We start from the raw sequence: 21,682 nt of genomic DNA on the forward strand, positions 1-21,682 counted from the left end.
CCTATCAAGCAACACACTCGATAGCGATCTCTTTGGCATAAAAGTTTGGATAATAACAATTTGTTTCAATCTAGAAAGTATTTTTGGTCTAGGAAATTCACTTAATTCCAAGGGGATTGAGGATTTATCATAATTGACCAACCACTTTGAAGATATACTAGTTAAGCGTATAGACAAGACCAAAAATTTAAGTAATATCGATATTTCGAGGGAATGTCTACCCCTCGATCCATCCACGATTTGTTTCATTTCTTTATAAGTTTTACCATTATTTTCTTTCAAAGAAGAGCAGAAAATTCTGTAAAATTTTAAAACTCATATTATCGATCTAGAACTTAAGAGCTCAATCTGACTTAATGAAATAGTGTAATTATTAAGATCTTGCTAACTATGGGAGAGCTATTTTAAAAAAATACTCATGGAGAGATTATCCACACGAATCCACAAATAAATCATTCTCTTCCCTAAATTTCATGGTAGTACATATTAGCTGTAAATTAGCTACAAAGCAACATTGAACTCAATATCAATTATTGCAATTATTATTATCTAGATTTAGTTCAAGTAAATATATATACACATATATATATATTATTCAATTAGCCATTTAGTTGCTATATACTTCACATTCGAGTTTGATTCAGTGAAAAAAAATGTCTTGTATGCAATTCAGAGCGACAAGCAATTTGTAAAAACAAAAAACAAAATAAAACAAAATACTAAGCGGTCAGGGATCAGGCAAAGGTTTTCTCGTTTGCGTGACCCGCTAAATCAACAACAAGAACAAGAAAAAGAAACAAAAACATTAGCAATAACAACAAGAACAACACGAACAACTTAATTGCCACACGACACACAAAATGAGAGAAAAGCAAAATGAAAATGAAATGAAACAAAACGGTGAAAAAGCGTGTGAGTGAGCAACTAAAACGAAAGAAATCAACAGTCAACAATCAACAACAATCAACAGCAAAACGCAAAGGTGTCACCCAGACTAATTGGGCAAGTTGCGTGAAAAACGGCAACGGCAAACACTAAATGCCTAAGCATCTAGATGTATAAACCGGATACATTAACACGACGCGGCAGTCTGAGATCCCTGCGCAGCGCCCCGCTACTTAGCACTGTATTAGAGAGTACCCTCTCTTTGACACGCATCCATCCGATAGCCTCATTAGAGCTGCCTGGTCTCGATTATGCCTATCAATCGCAATCGGCATTGGGTGGCGCCTTGCAGCATCATCGTGAATTAGGCACTTCGTTACGCAGTGGTATCGCAGCGATAACAGCGGCCAGTGCCACTGCCGCCGGCGGTGGTATCTCAACTCAATCCCAAAGTGCCCATCTTCTTGGACGCTACGGCCCAAATGCCTCAATAAGGCACAACGAACGAAAGATTGTCCAACCGAAACGGTAGGTGATACATCCACCCACCACCACCACCAACATATAGTCCCAAAATGAAAAAAAAAAAGAAAACCCTTAATAACCATTCATTTATTTTTAACTTCTATTATGATTGAGATTGTATCTCTAGTGTAGCTTTAGTCGCTCTAGTCTATTGCCAATCCCTGACAGGACTCCAGCGCTTTAGATTGCCATCCCAGGGTAGATCATCGATGCCCGCTTGGGCGGCAATGGCTGCCTTAACGCGATTCGAGAAATCAATTGAGGTCTCATCGGGTAGCTTGAACACTGGTGGCAAATACCAAATGTCACAGGTGATGCACCAAGAGCTAATGACCATTAGCATATAGCGAAGCATCGAGTATCTGGTGCTGTCCCAGTAGGCCTCGCCAAAGCGACGATCATAGCGCACGGCGACGGGATAGACAACATTACTGACGGTAAAGCTACCTTTCTTGAACTGCATAACTGCTGTATTGTTAATGCAAGTGCCCTCGGGAAATATCAAGATGGGTGGACGATCGTTGGCCCCAACATGGAGACGCAAAAGCAAGGCCAGGGCTTCACGTTCACCCAAAGCTCGACGCTCGAACCACATGTGCGGCGATGCACGAACCAAAGAACGTTGCAATATACCTAAAATTCCATCATGTCGTTGCCCTGTGGGGAGACCGGGGGTTAGCAATTTGATTCTGATGGTGATTAGCTCTGTGTTTGAGTGTGTGTGTGTGTGTGTGTTACCTGTTAGCGAATAGTGGACATCACACATCAGAACTAGAACATCCAATGGACTTGTATGATTACACACACTAATGCCCAAAGTGGGGCGATTTTCAAGATTATGGAAACGCATCATTACCGGTATACAGGAGGCAGTCAAACGGAAGCATTGACGCAATACATACTCAACAACAGGACGCTTAAAGGGCCAATCGGGCAATAGGCCCAAAAGGGCGGTGGCAATTGCTATAACGACCACACAGGTTGAGCAACCTATAGCTCTAACGGGCAATAGTAGGACATAACGTAAAAGCCAGGCAGCTAGCCAAATTAGACGTAAACGTAAATTCAATCGACGCTTCTTTTCGCGTAGATTACGTGTTAGCAGATTCCATTCACCGGCTGGCGGTTGTGCGGCCGCAAATCTGGAGGTCACTTCATCGTCGAGCACTAAACGCAGACCACCAGCAATGACATCGCAACATTGTTCCATGCGTAGATTCAATCGATTCTTGATGGGTGGCCATTTAGGGTTATTTGTCCTCTTTGTTTTCGATGTCGTCTTTTTCTTTTTTAGTTGGCTATAGTGTTGCCGCTGCTGCTGCTCCTGCTTAGTAGGTCCGAAATCTCCAGCACGTTCTTCGAGTGCTCGTTTGCGTAGTGTCTCTTGTAATTGCTTCGAACTATAAATGAATAGTTTTTCGAGGAGTTCCATCAAGGGTTTTTGCATTAGACTCAAACCAAGGCATATAACCCAGCTCATGAAAATCAAGAGAATAGATCCATTAAGCAACCACATTGTGCTGCAAGAAAAGAGAGATTGGCAATGCAAATTTGATTAGGCACCTTCTTAATGGTTCACATTGTATAATAAATTGTATAAATCTGCGAAAAAAAATTCGCAAACCATTTGAGGCAACAATTACTTTATGTGGCTTAGGACCCTCTTAAACTTATTATTATTACATAAAGAACAGTCGGAGTCGGGTGAGAGGCGATGAGAAATGTGTACCCCTCCAGAAAAATTTCCGCAATTAAAGTACTAATTCAATTTGGCGCCGCCTTTTTGGCTTTTTGCCTTTCATTCCTCTTGTTTTTTGTATTTTTTGGCTGTGTCTTTTGATTTATTTTTACAAGCAAAAGGCAAAACGCAAGAAGGAGCGAGTAGCAAAAAAAAAAAAAAAAAAAAAAGGAGCAGAAAGTTTGTCGTCATATTTTATCCCATTTTGTAATGTGGTTGCTGTTGTTGCTTTTTCTTGGTTTTTTTTTTTGTTTTTTTTTCATATGGCAATAATTCAATTATGCATAACAAGGCCGCAAAATGTTTGCCGCAGGGACGACGACTTTTCTCCTTCCGTTCCGTTTCGTTCCATTCCGTTTTGTCCTTCCGTCCTTCCGTCATTCCTTCCGGCTTCCCGGACCTTCCATCCGACAGACAGAGCACACAACAACCAACCAAATTCACTTAAAAACCACAAAAACTTTCTGGCTGGCTTTGTTAATTCGTTAATTAAATTGGGACGATTCCCGATGACAGCTTGTAAACAGGAATTCAACTTTAAGGATTACGCAATTTCGACGACCAACCCCGAAAAAAATTGACTTCACCTCCCCTCCCCACCCGCACCACCACCGCCAAACACTCAAAGCCATTGATTTAAGAAGACCGCTAAAGAGAGAGAGAGAAAAAATCATTTGCTTATCAAATGCAAACAACGACAACTCATTTAGGTCTCAGGCCTGGGCCCTTAATTAGCATACAATGTGTTTTAAAAAGCCACTTGAGCTAAACATTCAAAACACCTACACACATAACCTGGCAACCAAACCAACCAACCAACCACCCACCCACAACAGCCACCTCCAGCCCCTCCTACTCCTCTTGTCAGCACACTCATCCAACGACAACGACCTTAGGCGGCGACTCTTGCCGCTGCCGCCGCTGCGAAGATGGCGACGGAGATGGCAACGAAACAGCGGATTGTGGCACAGTTAGGCAAGGCTGAGGTCGGACAGACTTACAAGTAAAAAATAAACGAAAAATAAGAAAAGTCATTCTAAAAGCCAAAATAAAAGCACACCGACATTTACATGCTCTTTTCTTAGAAACTATAAACCATTTCGATTCTTTCGAAACAAAGACCAAATCCTAAATAAAGCTAATTGAATAGTTCGATATCCTTGTCTTTAATATTCACTTACATTTCAGTTGGGAGAAGGACTTTAACATAATTTCCTCTATCAAAGGAGTAAAGGAGTTTTGTTTTTCTTTTTACTCATGTCTCCTTTATTTATTTATTTTTTTTTTTTTTTTTTTTGTTAGGAGGGGAGAGGTGGGAATCATCCTTAAAAGGTTTCTATCAGTGTGTATGTTCGGTCGATGTTTCCTTCACGCAAAACACTTCTCGACATTAATATCGCGTCGCGTTGTCGCCTCAACGGAGGCAGCAACACAGCAGCACGTGATGCTCAAGTGTTTTTGGGATAAGCATTTCCGCTCTTCAGACGTAACACGAAAAAAAAAACACACACACAAACACACAGACACAGAGAAATCCACCTGGTAGTACGATGGAGGGGATATGAATGGTTGGAAATTGGAGGAGGAGAGCGCCGGTAGGCAAATGAGAAAGCACAAAGTGAAATTGTGACGCTGGCTGGCTGGCTGGCTGCCTGACTGACTGACTGACTGACTGGGGGGCGTGGCAGACAACCAGCTCGACCCACCCATCTACCTACCTACCTGCCATTCAAAAGTAATTTAGCGTTTAAAAAACATTTTTCTGCCTGACTTTTGAGAAAAAACCTTGCGTGTAATGCGCGTCTCGTTGCGGCTGTGTGTGCGTGTGTGTGTGTGTGTGTGCATACTTACACTCTCGGTACACTCTCTCACCTGGTTTATGTGGCCACGTTTCGCCCTGACGTTGTCGTTGTCGCTGTCGCTATGGCAGCTCTCGTCACTCGTCACCGTGATCCGCCTGATTGTATTATAGTCTCAAAGACCACGCCGATGATGATGATGCCGCCGCCGCTGCCGCCGACGACGACGACCAAAAAAATACAAAATATATAAGTGTGAAAAATAAGCTAAGCAAGTATAGGGAGTGATACAAGCTTAGTGAAAAATTTTCGTTTACTGACTTTGACGTTTCTACGAACTTGGTATATAACATTTCGGTGACAAGTTATTGGGAATGCCGCTTGCTTGGATTGTGATGAAAATCTCAAAAAGGGTCTTGAACATTATAGAGAGTATGTTGGCTTCTTTTTGTCATCAGTTAGATAGATCAATGGGTTGAAGTTAAAGTTTCGATTAATTTCATCGAGACAAGCGTAGTGAATCAAGTGAATTGGAACGTTGGAATAGAACGGTCATTAGAAACTCACAAGATGCTAGGCCATTATGCCATTATACTTGAATGGCTCTTGGCGAAAGTCTTAAATGCTGATTTCCCCTTGCCATCAAAACCCCACTTGGGCACCTTAATTTAAGCAAAGTTAATTAAAAAAGTGTTGCCATACCATACCATGATGAAGATGATGATGATGACCCGCAGACGGTTGGGCAAAAGGGCAGGCGTAAGGCGTAAGGATATTCCCCCTACTTAATGTCGACTCCTGTTGTCCTCTTTGCCTAATGTTAATGCCTGCTGGCCGGTCTCTGTCCACACTGTCGACGACGCCAACAACAGCAACAACAACAACAAAAACGACGACGACGATCTGGGGGGTCTTAAAACATAAATCCCTTTGACACTCGATGGGTTCCTTCTGATGGTCCGTAATTGGTTTATGCCATTTACTTGGGATTCGGATTGGGATTGGGTACTGAGACCGGAGCCATGGCATAGGCCTTGTTTGTCTGTTTGTTTGTTTGTATGTTTGCTCATCGCCAACATTTGCATAATTCTTGTGGAGACAGAGAGAGATAGAGAGACAGAGAGAGAGAGAGAGCGATATCGCGAGTGTGAGTGGAGGGGGCAGAGGCAGATACGAATTGCAAAAACAAGAAATGTAATTTATTTTTGCTCTTTGGAGTATTTTTAATTAGCCACCATCTTTCACCCGGTTTAACCCCCTTCTGCTACTTTCGCATCAATTAATGCTTTCTCTGTGTCTCTCTCCCTCACTCTCACTCTGTCAAGTGGTTCTTTGAAATTCGTTTTGGTGGGATTCTCTGAGAGAATTAAACGACTAATTATGTGGGAAAGATGATGGGATTCAAATTCAGATTCTCATTATTATTGGTGTCATCAAGTCATTATTTAATATATTATACGGTATGTTTGTATGTATATAGCCAACTTTTGATAAATTATTTCCGTTTGATGAACGTTACGTGACGAAAGTTGTCAGTCGTCCACCCGAAGCAACTGAGGGACCAGAGCGGACCGCAAAGAAACCATGGGGACTTCCCTTTGAGAGATTTGAGTCCTTGAGTACGCTCAACCATCGTTCTCATTTCCTTCCCGCAGACGGTGCCCGTTTATTGTGGGCAATTAATCAACTTAGCCTTCGTTAAATAAGTGATAAAGATTTATCACTTTTAACCATTCCACAATCTCAACTATGCGGCAAACTCTTGGTCTCTCTCTTTCTTTCTGAAAAGAAACGCAGGCAAACATTAAAGTTCAACAACGTTCGTTGAACCGAACCAAACCGAACTGAACTGAACTGAACTGTGTTTTGACTTTTGCGTTTGAACGCACATGAAAAGCCGTTTTGGCCAAAAATGGACGCTTTACGAGATTGTTAGAGCAAAAAGAGCTGGCTCCAAAATTTTAGAAGTTATGGCCTAGATGTAAGACAAAATTTTTCTTTTAAATTCGATTAATCGTGATCTATAATAATCGATGAAATGAAAGAGACTGAATATTTATCAGAACATACGGCTTATCAATGACAAATAGATCAATCTAGAAAGTCTGAATAATCAAGGATAGATCACCAAATTAAGTCAACCTAAGAGGAAAACAAGTTTTTTTTCGAACATGTTTAATCGATTATCAAAAATCGACACCAGACTTGAGTAATCGATATGTTTGAAAACTGTAAAACATCAAAGAAAAAAAATGCATTTACTTTTGAAATTCTCACAATAAGTGAAAAGAATTTATTTCAATATTACTAGGCATAAAAAGGATAAGGGTGAATGGTAAAGCGATAAATAGAGTGAGAGGGTGAGAGAAAGAGAGAAATATAGAGCAATGCCGATGCAGTGTTAAGTTCCGTTTCTCACAGGTTTCGTCTGACAGCTTTTTCGACAACTTTTTAACGCCATGAGATTTTTTTTGTATACGAATGCATATAGAGTGCATATCCCCCTCCGTACCCCATCCACCGACCCTCCTCCGTCTATACACGACGTATTTATTGCGCAATGTTCGTTGGTCGCTTTGGGGTCAGTGCACTTTTACGGCACTACTTGCAGATTGAAACGAAGCTGCAGATGCACACGGAGATGGTTCTCGATGTTTTCAGTCGCTCCAATTAAAAAATTTCTTCTGCTTTTCCTATATTTCATTTACCTACTATTTTTTATATTTATTTTTAACATGCATACATATATTTTTTGCTTTATTTCTTGAGTTGTTGCTGACTGCCAACGTAAAGAGAAAGAGAGAGAGGAGAGAGAAACTGAAAATGGAAAGAATTTTTGGGGAAAATATTTTCTTTGGTGCAAAAAGTTGCACGTCGCATTGAATGTTGATGGGTGGTGAATGGTGGGTGGGTGGTGGGCGTTAGTCGTCAGACGGTGGTTTTTGCCGGGTCGCCGGTGGTTGCTGTTAAGTGAAGTGTAGGCGCTGAACGAAACACGCGAAACTTGTCGGTGCAATGTAATAAATTTTGAAAACGTCCAAAAGCCACCCGCCCGGACTATAACGAACGACTTGGACAATGCACATGGACAGACATCATACACCAGACCATACCCAGACCATAGACCATAACATACCCAATGCAGACCCATCTGCCCTTGTTAGGCTGCCAGCAATAAGTCTTCATAGTATGCATATATAGAGAGAAAGAAATATGGAGGAAAATCATTAAAGTTGCCCTCTACATACATTTGTAGTAAGAGAATCGTCTTTAAATTGATCAGTTTGTATGAAATTAGAAATATTCGAATTGAAGTTCCAATTCCAGTTCCTAGGATTATCATTATTAACTTGTTCAAATGACAGTGCTATCATTGATAGCTTCTCAACTCTATTTAGTTTACTTAAACTAAATACTAAATTCCATCTCTAGGATAACATATTGTTGGTTTTTTGTCAAGCAATTTGTTAATTGTATTTGTAATATGAAATGCATTTTGCAAATTTGATTAGCTTTGTGTGTTTGGTTGGCATTTGGTCCCTGAATGCAAATAGTAAAATGGAGTCAAAGGAGTTTTCCCGGCTATGTCTCTCTCTCTCTCTTTCCCTGTGGTTGTGTGTGTGTGTGTGTGTGTGGGAAGAAATGTAACTAAAAATGGCAACATGTATGAAAATCAACTAAAATATGCATATAAAGTAAGTACAGATGAAACGACATGACATTCATTTTATTATTTGGGTGGTTGGGCAAATGGCGTAAATGGCTGTCATTTTGCCTTAGGCTGTATGTATTAGCAAAGTGTTTCTTGCTTTTCTTTTTCCATTTATTTCGTTCCTTTTTGTTTTTTGTGGCATTTATTGTTATCGATTTATAGATATGTGTCTGTGTATTTACATATATACATATATCCTGTATTCGCTTCATGAATATATATAGTTGACTATTGCTGGCAGCTCAAAATGTAGTAGCAAAGCCTGAAAGCATTGTTTCTCTTAATTAACTTTGATGCCCAACTAAGTTAAACTGGCTTTAAGGTTCCTTTGCTCCCTTTCGTGCCATCTCGTTCGTTTTTTGTATCTGTTTCTCGTCTACGTTTCATCTCTCCCTTTATACAAATTAAGAATATTACTTTCAAAAGTGAGCGAAAACACACAAAAACGAAAGAAAGAAAAAAAATAAATGTAGAACGAAAGAATGAAAACTAAACAAAAGTACACAGACACAAAATACACACATACATAAGTGCAAATATTTTCTTATGCGCTTGTATGAAATGTGTGTAAGCTTGTATTTAAATACGCACACATACACGCAGAGAGTGACGGGTTGCAAACGTTGGGTGGGTGGAGGGGGGAGGGGTGGACACCCACACAATAATACACATTGCAGTTATGGGCAAAGTCGAGCTGAGTCAAGTTAAGTTGAGATTCTTCGGCGAGGGAAGCTCGAGAATTGTTTGCATTTCAAATTTGTATTGTTGCACATATATTTTATTAAAAAGTTTCTTCACTCTATTTTCTTATAATTTGCATGATTTACCGTTATGCTTAATTATGTATTTGCATGTATGTATGTATGTATCAGTTACAGTTTTCGTTATTTTTGCATTTTATGGTATTTTTTCCAAGGGGTTTTCCTTGTAGCCCTCGTTTGATGTGTTTTGTTTTTTTCTTTCAACATGTTAAATATTAATAACAATGAAATTTAAACTTTCAATGAGGCTTCCCTCTCTCTCTCTCCCTTGCTCCTCTTAGCAGTCGCCTCGCTGGGGATATGTGTATTCATGTCCTGGTATATTGTATTTGCAAACAAATATGAAAATTGCTGCCTCTGTTTGCTGTTCATATATATATTCATATGTATACATACTTATATATAAATGTATGAAAATTTCTACTGAAGAAGGAAAACGAAACGAAAGGGAGCGAATGAAAAAATTTCAGCTGAAATGTACAAAATTCATTCTGAATGCTGATGAAATCTGGAAAGAAGAAGCAGCCACTAGATAGAAATTTCAGATGCAATCAAAGAAAAATAAGAAGGAAAAACAAAAATATGCCAAAGAAAATATTAGTTTAAACATTTAGATATATAATAAATTTATTGCTCTTTTTCTACTTTAGATTTAATTTATAATATTGAATTTTGTTTTTGCCCTTTTGAATGAATTTCTTTATTTTTTGTTTTGGGGCGAAAATTAAGTTTTAAATAACATTTGGTTTATGCTTGTCGGTTGTCAATTTATTGCCAGGGCAATATGCTCAACATTTTGCGGTCTGGTCATGACTATGTGTAAGTGTGTGTGTGTGTGTGTGTGTGCGTTTGTTTGTTTGTTTGTGCATGGGCATGGGCATGATAGTGGGCGTGGTCGGAGTCGTGGTCGTGGTCGATCGATCGATGCTTGGCCATTTCATAATATCCTGCTGGGCTTTTAATATCGGCAAATGGCTTTCACTTGTATTTACCACTTTATGCAAATTTCAATCCCTCTCTCTCTCTCTCTCTCTCTCTCTCTCTTGTAGTTGCTTTCTCCTTCTCATGCCATTGTATATTTCATCCAATCCTTTGTCTGTGTATCTTACGGTTTGATTTATGTATGTATTCTGTCGGGAGTGGATGCAGTTGAGTTTGCAATTTATACATACTTTACTTTACTTGCAAAATAAACATATGAAAATATAGCAAGCTTTTTAACACACACACACTTATACCTGAAAGAGAGCGAGGGGGAGAGAGGGAGATGCATACATTTCTTGGGATATTCTTATGTCAATACAGGAATACACACTGCATTAATTATGCACCTTTTGGTGACTATTCAATAAATTCATCATCTTGTGCAATCGCAAACAACAAAAAAGCAAGAAAAACCCGGAAATGAGGGACAATGGGACAGGAAAGGGTAATGCAACATACAATGAATTATGCTTATGGGAATATTTGCATTCGTTCAGGCTAAGCAAACATCAAATGAAACTCTATTGATTAAGTAGACCAAACAAATAAAATAAAAAAAAACAGTTTAGAAGCAGTTAAAGTTGACTCACTTTAAGGTCGATGCAATTCCTGTTAAAACTTTCCTTTAACCGATTATATGAAATTGTCGCACCTTCTGAATACAAGATATAGATTAACTAGCATTAGTTACTAATTATTAGCATTGAAAGAACCTTTTAAAACTTAACGTAAGCGTAGAATGGAAAGAAAAGATATTAGGTTTGTTTTAAGTGTTGCTAATTGTTGGTTTCATCATCAAGTCCAGAGTCTAGACAAATGATCAACGAAGTTAATGCATATATTAATCTTCGTTTGTTTCCATGCAAATTCGTCCAGCTCTGACCAATGCCTGGCCACTTGCACCTGCTCAGGTGCAATTTCACCTATTCATCTACATCATCGTCTAGCCAAACGACAAGCAAGCTTCTCTTCCACTTGACCAAAGTATAATTAAATATCCATTTAGTATACATTACATTTTCTTTCGTCCCTTTCGCTCTCTCGAGCTTTGCTTATGCTTTTTCGTTTTTCTTTTTCCCTTTTTATTTTTTTTTCTTTTTGCGGCATAACTTTTGAGTGTGGCAAGGCAAGGCAAGCGAAAAACCCTTAAGAAAAGTTGCCTAGAAGTTTAAAGAGCTGCTGCTTATGTCTAAATTAATTTAAAAGTTCGTTCACTTGAAAAAATTCTGTGGCCGCCACCGCTTGAGACGCGCCCGCGGCACAAAAAGAAAACTCTCTCTCTCTAAAAAAAAAAAAAAACAAAACTGAAAGCCTGGATGGGGAAAAAAGACAGAAAGAAATGGTAAACGGACGACACGAAAAGAACTCCCATGGCGTTCACTCGTTTATTAAAGATTATGCTTATAATGACGACGACAATGACGACAAGCAGCGGAATGCGGCACACCGCCCGAACCACCCAAACCACCCGAACCACCCAAACCACCCGCACCACCATCACATTTTCTTCTCCTATCCACTCTTCCCCCCCCTCCTTGCCATCATTTGACCAAGCTCTTGCGCTAGTTGATGATGATGCTGCTATTTTTCTTTACTTTTTATTGTATTTCATCTCTCGTTCTCCTGTTCTCGTTTCTTCTCTTTCGTTGTGGTTGTTGTTGTTGCTGTAGCCCATTAAAGACTGACTGGTGTTGCCGTTGTCCTTTATCATCCTATCCCGGACGTGTTCCTTTTTGAGGGCGCAAAGTTTTGTTTCGACAATGTGAAGACGTGAAGAGTGTGACGTGATTTGTGTGTTGGAGCACTTTTTACTATACCCACTTCAAAGTGTATAGTGCAGAAACAGCGACGAGGTGGAAAAATCCAACAAACAACAAAAAGAAATAAATAAAATTCTTAGTCTAAAAAAAAAAAGAAAAGAAAAACAAAAACACAGTCAACCGAAATAAAACGAAGACTTTGGGTTTTCTAATGTCTGTTGAGGCCTTCCCCAGAATGAAACTAGCCAAGTGCTGATCTGATTCTAAGTAATTCTACTTAGTAAACTAACCAATTACCTATTTGGTATTATCTTTCCACTTACTTAAGAACTAACATACGTTGCCAAATCCGAGATTTCGTAAATTGTTTTATAGATCACTTTCCAATTCGGATGACTGTGGCCCATTTTAGGATTCTACGGGCCACTGTCATTGTTTGACCTGAACCCGCGCTTTGCGGTTCCAGTTAAATCAGAGTTAATGGCTGCCATATAAACAATATAAATATATATATATATATTCTTGTGTATGCACGTGCATATATGTATGTATGTATGTATGTATATCCCTTTCGTATATTTCTCAACCATCTCGTATAAAAGTTTGTCCATTGTTTGTTCCATTCTCCCCTGTTTCATTTCTATGTCATTTCCTTTGGCTTGGTTTTTTGTGTTTTTTTTTTTTATTTTTACATGTATTTTCCACTTGGCATTTCACAGCTAATTTCAACGAGTGAGAGAGAGAGAACATTTTTGGATCGTGAGATTAGGGGCAGGCTGGCTGACTGGTTGACTGGTTGACTGGCTGAGTGGTAGTCGGCAACAAGAGCAAGGGCTAGGGCTAGGGCTAGGACGAAGACGAAGTGAAGTAGGGGGTAGGGGGTAGGGGTGGGCGGTAGGTGGGAAACAGGGACCATAAGTCATCCGACCGCTTGCGCTTATGCAAATTTGTGCCAGCTGACAAATGGGACAGCATTTGCACAATATACCAACAACAGAGGAGAGGCTGAGGCGTATATGGTGCTGCTCGGTACGAAAGGCAGACTAGTTGGGAACGGTGAACAGGGTGGGGCGGGGCGGGGCGGTACGGAGCTGGGCGGGGTGGTCTTGTCTATATTAATGTCATTTGTGTGTTTTGTTTTTGTTGGTTTTGCTCGTCCTTAGCCTGACATGATGATGATAAAGCGCACATTAAAAAATATATTTACCATTCGCCTTTTCTTATGCTTGTCTCTCAATCTCTACCTTTTTTTTATTTTGCTCTCGTTCTCTCATGAAATCTGTCTCCTTTACTTTCTTTTGTAAATTATTTATGCAGAAAGCGCGGGTTTTGAATATTAAAACTTTACTCAAAAAAAAGAAGAAACAAATAGTTTCAGGTTAAAAAATCAATAAAGGAGAAAACAAAGGAAATTGGCTTCTCAGTTTCTCCGCTTCTTTTCGCATATGAGCCTCATTATACGCACACACACACACGCACATACACACATATTGTACATGTGCTCACGTGTCACATGCCCTTCTTTCTTCTTCTTTGTTTCCTCTTTATCGCTCCGCTTTCCCTTGGTCTCCGCAAGATACTGCAAGCCGCCGCACCAAAATGAAGTCTTCTCTCTTAATTTTTCCTTATATGTACTTTCGTTTTTCGCACATAAAATTATTTTCTTCATATAATAATAAGTGTAATAACTTTCATGTGTCGCTTGCTGAAGTGAAGAAGCTAGATGTGCGTGTGTAGGGGTGTGAGTGGGTGAAAGTGTGTGAAAGTGTGTGTGTGCGGCTGAAATTTATTAAAATATGTCGAGGGTATTCAATGCAATTATGGAAAAATAAAAGCTTACTAAGTGTTTACTTTGCCGCTAATTTAATCACAAATGATGATTAAAAGTGCCAAGAGGAAAATGAAAAAAAGCATCACAAATATTTGTTCGTTTTGGTATTTTGGTATATTTTCGCATATATTGATTCAAAGGTTTGCCAAACGATTTATAACAAAACAGAGCCCAAAAAAGTAGGCAACCTTTTTTTCGTTTTTTTTTTTTTTTTTTTTGAATTGAAATCGATGTCCATCTACATATGCAAATGTATCGATGCCAAAAAGTAGGCAATTCTTTTTGTTGGTTTGTTTGTGTACTACACAAGGCATTATGTTGATAATTTGTATAGTTTAGACTAACCCTCGCTCATGACTGTTACATTATTCTTGTTCCCTTCATCACACCGCCCACTTCAGCCTTTAACCACTAGCCTTGTGAAAGTGTGACTGTGTGTGTGTGTGTGTTGAGCACTTAAATGGAATTGAGTGCGGAGTAGTGCGTTGTCCTCATTTAGCTGCTTTTGGCTCACAAATCTCCGCACAAGACAATCAAAATGTTAGTGTGTGTGTGTTTGTGTGTGCTTCTGACTGTAGTTGGGAGTTGTCTTCGCTTAAAGCATTTAAAAACAAGCACAAGGCTAAGGAAATACCAAAAACCAAAACGATACAAACACATAGAGCGAGAGAGAGAGATAGAAAGAGTAAGGAACAGAAAAGGAATAGAAATACAAAAGAAAAAGCAATTGGTTGAGTGAATTGAAAATGGAAAGTATCAACAACTAGGGCAGAGAATGCATGCAAAAATGCTAAAATGGCCGTGCTGGGGTTGAGGGAAAGAATTGTGGATGACAGGTTGTATGGTCTAATTAACAGTGCACAAGAAAAAGGAGATGAAGAAGAAGAAATAGCCACAGCAATAGCACGAATACGGAAACACAAACCCAAAAAGACAGCAACAAACACAAAAACAGAAACAACATTTTCAACAAGAAACCAATTTTTGTTGATTTTTATAGAAAAATTCGAATATTTTTTAGGAAATTATCTAACTAGATTTCCATATAGCCATGTTTGGGGCACATAAAAGCAATTTACTAAATGCGATAGCCATAATCCTTTTGGGTTAAATTCAAAAAGAGCCAGCTCACTTTAGCCCTTTATATTTTGGGTTTTTTTTTTTTTTTTGGGGGGGGGGGGCGGGGGTCCCTTTACAAATTGTTGCTCTATTGTTGGCAATGAGTCCTTCAGACTGTGTGTGTGTGTGTGGATTGCGTGGCTTGTGGCTTATTCATGTTGTCTTATAATTGCCCCTCTGAGCCGGCTTAATTGCTTGGGTTAGATAGGAGAAGAATAGGCCATAGCCAATGCCAAAATAATTGCACATAATTCCAAATTTACAATGTAGAAGCGGAATGGTATGCAAGCAACAAGCGCAGCAACGAATGCATTTTACCCCCCTCATAACAATGGCCAACAAAAAGACTACAACCACGACAACAACAGCGGCCACATTATAATCATCATTATCAACAACAACAACAACAGCAACAACAACTTCTCATGTCAATGTCAAAAGCAAATAGAAATAACAAGACAATTGTCAATTGGCTTCTGAATTTCTAGTCTTTAGCTCTCTTTGTTTTTAGGTCAGTGAAAGCTTTCGTTTAAATTATATATAATGGATATAGTAGATATCTACTATGTATATATATACATAAGTATCTAAATCAATGCAAACAGTGAGTGCAAAAAATGTATGAACCCATGAAGAAAGCCATAAGCAAACTTTAATACTCGTATAGCTATAATTAAGTAGCAGATAAATATGAAATTACATTTTAATTGCTCCCTAAAGTAGGCAATAGAATAGATGGTTGCTTATCTCGATGATTTTGAATTTTATTATCACATTTTATCTTGAAATAAAATTAACTGAAACTGAATTTAACCACAGCATAAATGAGTACAGATTGCGGAATCGAGATATAATTTATGCTTTGCTTTGCAAAACCAAATTGCACTATTTTTTTTATGAGTGTAATTGTGGTCTTCTCTCTCTCTCTCTCTATCTCTATCTCTTTCTCTTGCTCGCTGTCGCGCTGTCGTTTTTATTCTTATATTTCTACTATTTCTACTAGTACCTTTTGCCATTTATAATTGCGGTTATTAAATGGCATAAAACGACGCTAAAATTCTCATGAATATTATAAAATATAAAATAATAAGTTTATTGCAATTTTCTTTGCGTCTCTTTTTGCTTCTGCAAGTTACTTGGCTCGTTAACTGCATTTTCTTTTCCTTTTATTCTTCTATTCTTTCCCCTCTCTGTCTCGCTGTCTCTTTGTCTCTTTGTCGCTCTGTCGCTGTCTCATTTTGGCGACCATTTGGCCAATTATCAGTTGTATGGCCATCAGCATTGTTGCAGGAGGACACGCAACAGCAGTTGTTGTTCTTAGATAGTCGCAGGAGTTTGGTCACACGGGTTCGTTTCGGTTCGGTTCGGTTCTGTTGTTAAACAGTTAAACATATTTACAGTTATTTTGTATAATTTTCTTATTGTGTAAATATTGGTTCTTAAATAATTATATAGCTACTCCTTACGTGGTCTTTGTAATCGACTTTGGTGATGAGTTAAGCTTTAACTCCAAAGAGTATCAATTATTCGTTAGTTTTGGCAACTCTTGAAATTCATTTATATTTAGTTTATGTGTCGCCAAGAGGATTAAATTTTTGCTGTATCAAACAATTTGCATCGTCCCACACATGACATTTAATGCAGCAATTTGCAAATGCTGCAGCAGTCCATGAAGTTGTAATCAAATTTTCGTCTGAACTGAGAACTCAGTGCAGTGGCAAAGCTAAAAACTAGATGTGGGTGGATTTTTGAATGTGGTTGGAAAGTTTGAGATTGCCTTGGTTATTTTATAGCCACAACCAATTTCACTTTTGCCAACTGACAGCTTCGCCATGCAGCATTACAGATGATATGTGGGTGGTTGGTTTGCAAGTGGTTTGGGGCTTAATACTTGCTATTGGTATTAGAGGAAAGGTCTGGTGGATGAAATGAAAATGGAGTTTTCACAAGCAGGTTGGCAGGTTGGCAGCTTACGCGCTTGTGGGTTAATTTAATGGCCCCTCTTCCCTTTACTCGGGGTTAAGCCGGCTAATTGCCAACTGAAATATGATCAGGTGAGGAAGAAGTTAAAATATCAGATGAGTGTCGAGGGTCGGGGGTCTTGAGGCGGTATCCATGGTGGTTAACAAGCAAATTAGTTTCCCCAGCTTAATGTATGTATGTGTAAAAAGGTGTGTGTGTGTGTTTGTGTGTGTGTGTGTGTGTGTGTGGGTACGTAGTAGCTAAGAAGCAGTAAATTAAAAGCGTTTTAAATGTAGCTTGTTAAAAATTTAAAAAAAAATCTTACAATTAACAAAACAAATTTCTTTTCAAATACTTATATTTGAGAACTAGATATTGCCGGATAGGACAATCTGCCTACTGCTTTAATATAGATCATTATATAATACCGGCTTCACTTTAGGATTCTGTCTAAAGTCTAGAGTCTGTTTGTTTAACTGTTTCCGATGCTTTCCCATTGCCAGCTATATACAGTTCCAATCAAATTTGATTGATCCATATTCATTAGAAATCGAATGTGCCTTGAAATGAATTGTATAACATTATTTTAATTAATTTCAGGCATTTTGCTCATTTGCCCCACATCAAATGAAATTTGAATGAGCCGATATCTTTAAAATAAAATTTCCGCCAAGATGCCTTTTTCTACCTTTTCCATTCCCAATCTCTTTTGCTTTTCGTTTGCTTTTCTTGTCTCTTCCATCTTGCCCTGTTGCCACTCTGTTTGCTAACTTTTTTTCAAATTAAATAAACTGGTCTTTTTTTTAACCACCCAAAGACCAAAACGTACGAAAAAAAAGAAAAGGAAAATAAAAACACATTTATCTCGATTTTCACGCGCTGTCAGCAACAACTCAAAAAGGCGACAGTTTGTAAAAAAAAAAAAAAGGAAAAGGAAAACGAAAACGAAAACGAAAAAGGTAGCAACATCAACAACAACAACAACAACAACAACAACAATAAGGCAAATGGTTGAGGAAAACCGCGACAATGTCGCCTCGTCCCGCCTACAGAAAGTCAATTTCAAGATTTATTTTTTTGCAATTTAACATTTCCCCCAAAACGAAACACCCGTCACATCCGTAGGCATCCACCCAGGAAAAACACACACAAAAACAAAACTCACGAAAATTAAAAATAAAAGCAAACGAACGGAAAGCAAAACAAGTGAGAAAAGAAACAAAAACCCGAAGGAAGAGCGAGAGAGATAAAGAGATGACCAAATACAAAACAAAAACCGAATGCGGTTAAGAAAATAATCATAAATTAAAAGCTTACGCCGCCCGTGCGAAAAGGTCAAATACTATCAATAAAAAACAAAGTGAAATGAATTTTCAACATTAAATGGAGAGAGAGAGAGAGGGGGAGAGACAGAGAGACAACTTAAAACTAAAGCTGTTTAGTAGGGGTCTAGTCTATGGGCTAGAAAACATCTTGACAAACCACCATGTCGTATGAGTGATATTACTTTGAAGTTTTTCAGAGTTTACAACTTAAGTCTCATCTTATTTTATTTCCGGTATTCCGGATTAGAGTCATATATTATGTAAAGCTGAAATTCTAGCTTAATATTCCATAGATATGTATTTTCATGTCGTTGGCAACTTCTTCGTGTTCTCCTGCTACCAACTTCATCTTCATTGCCCATGCTTTCTGTCTGTTTGTCTGTCTGTCTGTCGGTTAGTCATAGCTTAAAAGCTTAGCTAATAAAACCAAAATTATGCGTAAAAGAGAGTGTATGTGTTTGTGTGTGTGTGTATGTGTGTGCTAAAGGGCACTGGGTAAGGATAAGAAGCCATGGATGGATAGGAGAGAAGTTGGTTCCTGTTGCTTGAAGCACAATTAAACGATAAGCGTAATCTGAGGGCGTAAATGCCATTCGCATTTACACACAAAAATGCGTAAAGCCGTTGGATGATTTCAATTAGAAATCTCAATCCCCCATCCCCCATCCCCCATCCTCCACCGTTCCACATCCTCCATGCCCACACCCAGCCGCATCTCGCTGTCCTGCTGAGTGCGGCCAATTAGCACAAACGGCAACTGAAGGAATGTGTTGGAGAAGCACATCGCATGGACAGGGGGTGGGTGGGTAAGGGAAGGTAAGGGAAAAGAGTGTGGGGTGGCTACAAAGTAAAAAGAAAGAAAAACTGTTTCCGTTTAACAGCAGCTAAAGTGGATGATGAGACTAAAATGAGTAGAATGAGATGAGATGATGATACTTGAGGTTTAAATTTAGAATGCGTCGAGCTGAGGGTCAAGTCCTCCTTATTCTCAACGTCAACGTCAACGTCAAACGTTCTCGACGTTGGACGACCTTCGCCTGAGAGACAACACACACACGCACACGTACATACATACCCACACACACCTACATACACTACATTTTTGTATGATTATTCTCTATGTTTGACTCTTGTGTTGTCTTGTCTCTTCTGGTTCACAGGGTTCTATCACGTAAACTAAAGCCACATTTAGTTGCCGACACTGTTAAACAATATATAAGTCGGGCCCAACGCACAACAACAGCAAAGAGCAGCGACAGCAGCAGCGGCAGCAACAACAAAAAGGCAAATTCACAAGAGCAACAAAATAACATGGAGTTTTTACGCGGCGTTTATGCGTTTATGCAAGTGAGTAGATCATCGGTGAGTGTCAATTATATCCAGTTTAACAAATGTACTAATCCATATCTATCAAATTTCGTCTATTTTATTTTGCGATACATACATACCGAACAAAAATCAAAAATCAAAAATCCAAAATATGTTTTACCACTACTACTATAACTACTACTACTACTACTACTACCTCCTAAACTATCTACCTAAACTACTTAAAAAAAAAAAAAAAAACAATACAAAAACAAAACCGATTTCGAACAAAAATATGTATATATATATACCTGCATATATATACATATATATAAACTTAAAATCAACAACAAAATACCAAACATGATGATAATTTTTGTAAATATAAACAAAAAAATTACACTATTTATTATTCTTGTATCACAAAAAAAAAACAACAACAACAATCTTATGTAAAATGATAAACGAAATCGTCGAGCAATTATTATGTGAGAGATCATAAAGAATTAAAACAAAAACTAAAGGAATATAAACACAAATCAAAGATCAAAATGGAACAATCAATAATGCATCATAACGGCAAAAAAAAAACAAAATAAGCTCATTAAAACATTAATCAAATCATATATAAAACGAGAACGTATAGAATGAATAGAAACAAATAAATTGCTAAACATTTTCGTCGACTTGCAAATTCAGGACTCCATATAAACCAAAAAGTATCCATTTAAGATTTACTTTATCTCGAACTCGAACTCTCTCGAAACTGTTCCCATGGTTTCCTTTTATTTTCTTTCATTTTTTTTTTTTTGACACTCTTGACCATTGTCGTTTAACCATTAACTGAACCATTTTGTCCATCCGCCATTCCCATACAGAGAATTTTCACAAGACATACAATATTCTCGAACTACATTCACACATATAAACACATATAAACACACACAACTACACCTACACCTACACCTCTAAACACCTAATGAAACGAATTGTCCCCCCCTACTCTCTCTCTCTCTCTCTCTCTCTCTGTCTATCTCTCTCTCTGTCCTCTGACTCTGTTTCAACCTCCTACATAAAACTCTGAAACTCTGTCTTTCTGTCTGTAATTTTCTATATAGTTATATGTTAAATGTATGTATATATGTATGTGTCTGTCTCTTTGTCTCTATCTCTATCTCTCTCTCTCTCTTTTTGATTTTATTCATAATTTGTTTCTTCTTTTGATTAATTGTTAATTGGCTGTAATTTGATATGCTTAGCTAAGTTTAACTTGTTGGTTTTTTCTAAATTGATGTTGATAATGTTGTTAAAAAAAAACGAAATAAAACAAAATTTTAAAAGTATTTTTATGTTTCTGTGTTGTGTGCGTGTGAGTATGAGAGTCAATGTGTGTGTGTGTGTGTATGTGTTTGAGAGTCAAACTGTGTTTAGGCTTTCTTTTTTAGTTAACCCCTATCCCCCACTCTTTCTCTATCTGTCACACTCTCTCTCTCTCTTGATGCATTAGTAAATGAAGAACAAAACGTAAACAACTTCTATTATATTAATCAAATCTGAACCCTAAAATTAAATCCGTAAAACCAAATGAAGGTCGATTACAACAACGGCAGCAACAGCAACAGCAGCAGCAGCAGCTACAACAACAGCGGCGGCGACTCAACCAGCCTGAGTGTGGCCAGTGATACAGTTGAGCCTAGCCAAAGATCGATGGCTTCGATAGCATTGATAAATGCCAGGACAACACTAACAAAACAGTATATAAAGGACGATGACTTGCAGCCACCACCAGCGTATCGAAGTGCACTTGCTAGTGGTAGCAGCAGCAGCAGCAGCAGCAGCAGCAGCAACAACAACAACAATAACAACAACTCCAGCAATAGAAGCAACAGTGGCAGCAGCAACAGCAGCAACGCCTGCAATGCCAGCAACAACGACCTCATTATAATCAAATCAAAGTCAAAGAATTCAGCACT

At 38.4% G+C, this 21,682-nt stretch overlaps 2 protein-coding genes across 2 annotated transcripts in view; one reads left to right on the top strand and one right to left on the bottom strand.

Annotated features, from left to right (window-relative positions):
• The first annotated feature begins 944 nt into the window (after positions 1 to 944).
• Positions 945 to 21,682, top strand: part of LOC6641472 (innexin shaking-B) — a 52,017-nt gene continuing 31,279 nt past the window's right edge. The window contains exons 1-2 of the mRNA XM_015178612.3: positions 945 to 1,413; positions 19,562 to 19,763. Coding sequence (XP_015034098.2) covers positions 1,055 to 1,413; positions 19,562 to 19,763 — 561 coding nt within the window. The 5' untranslated portion in view covers positions 945 to 1,054. The remainder of the gene's footprint in view (positions 1,414 to 19,561; positions 19,764 to 21,682) is intronic.
• LOC6641470 (glycerol-3-phosphate acyltransferase 4) lies at positions 1,483 to 5,266 on the bottom strand. The gene is made up of 3 exons (XM_002064183.4): positions 5,021 to 5,266; positions 2,149 to 2,930; positions 1,483 to 2,067 (listed from the first exon to the last, which is right to left on the bottom strand). Exons 2-3 carry the CDS (start codon positions 2,924 to 2,926, stop codon positions 1,559 to 1,561), a joined length of 1,287 nt encoding a protein of 428 aa, XP_002064219.3. The 5' UTR covers positions 2,927 to 2,930; positions 5,021 to 5,266; the 3' UTR covers positions 1,483 to 1,558.

Source organism: Drosophila willistoni, assembly GCF_018902025.1.
Source record: "Drosophila willistoni isolate 14030-0811.24 chromosome XL unlocalized genomic scaffold, UCI_dwil_1.1 Seg141, whole genome shotgun sequence".
Lineage (NCBI taxonomy): Eukaryota > Metazoa > Arthropoda > Insecta > Diptera > Drosophilidae > Drosophila > Drosophila willistoni.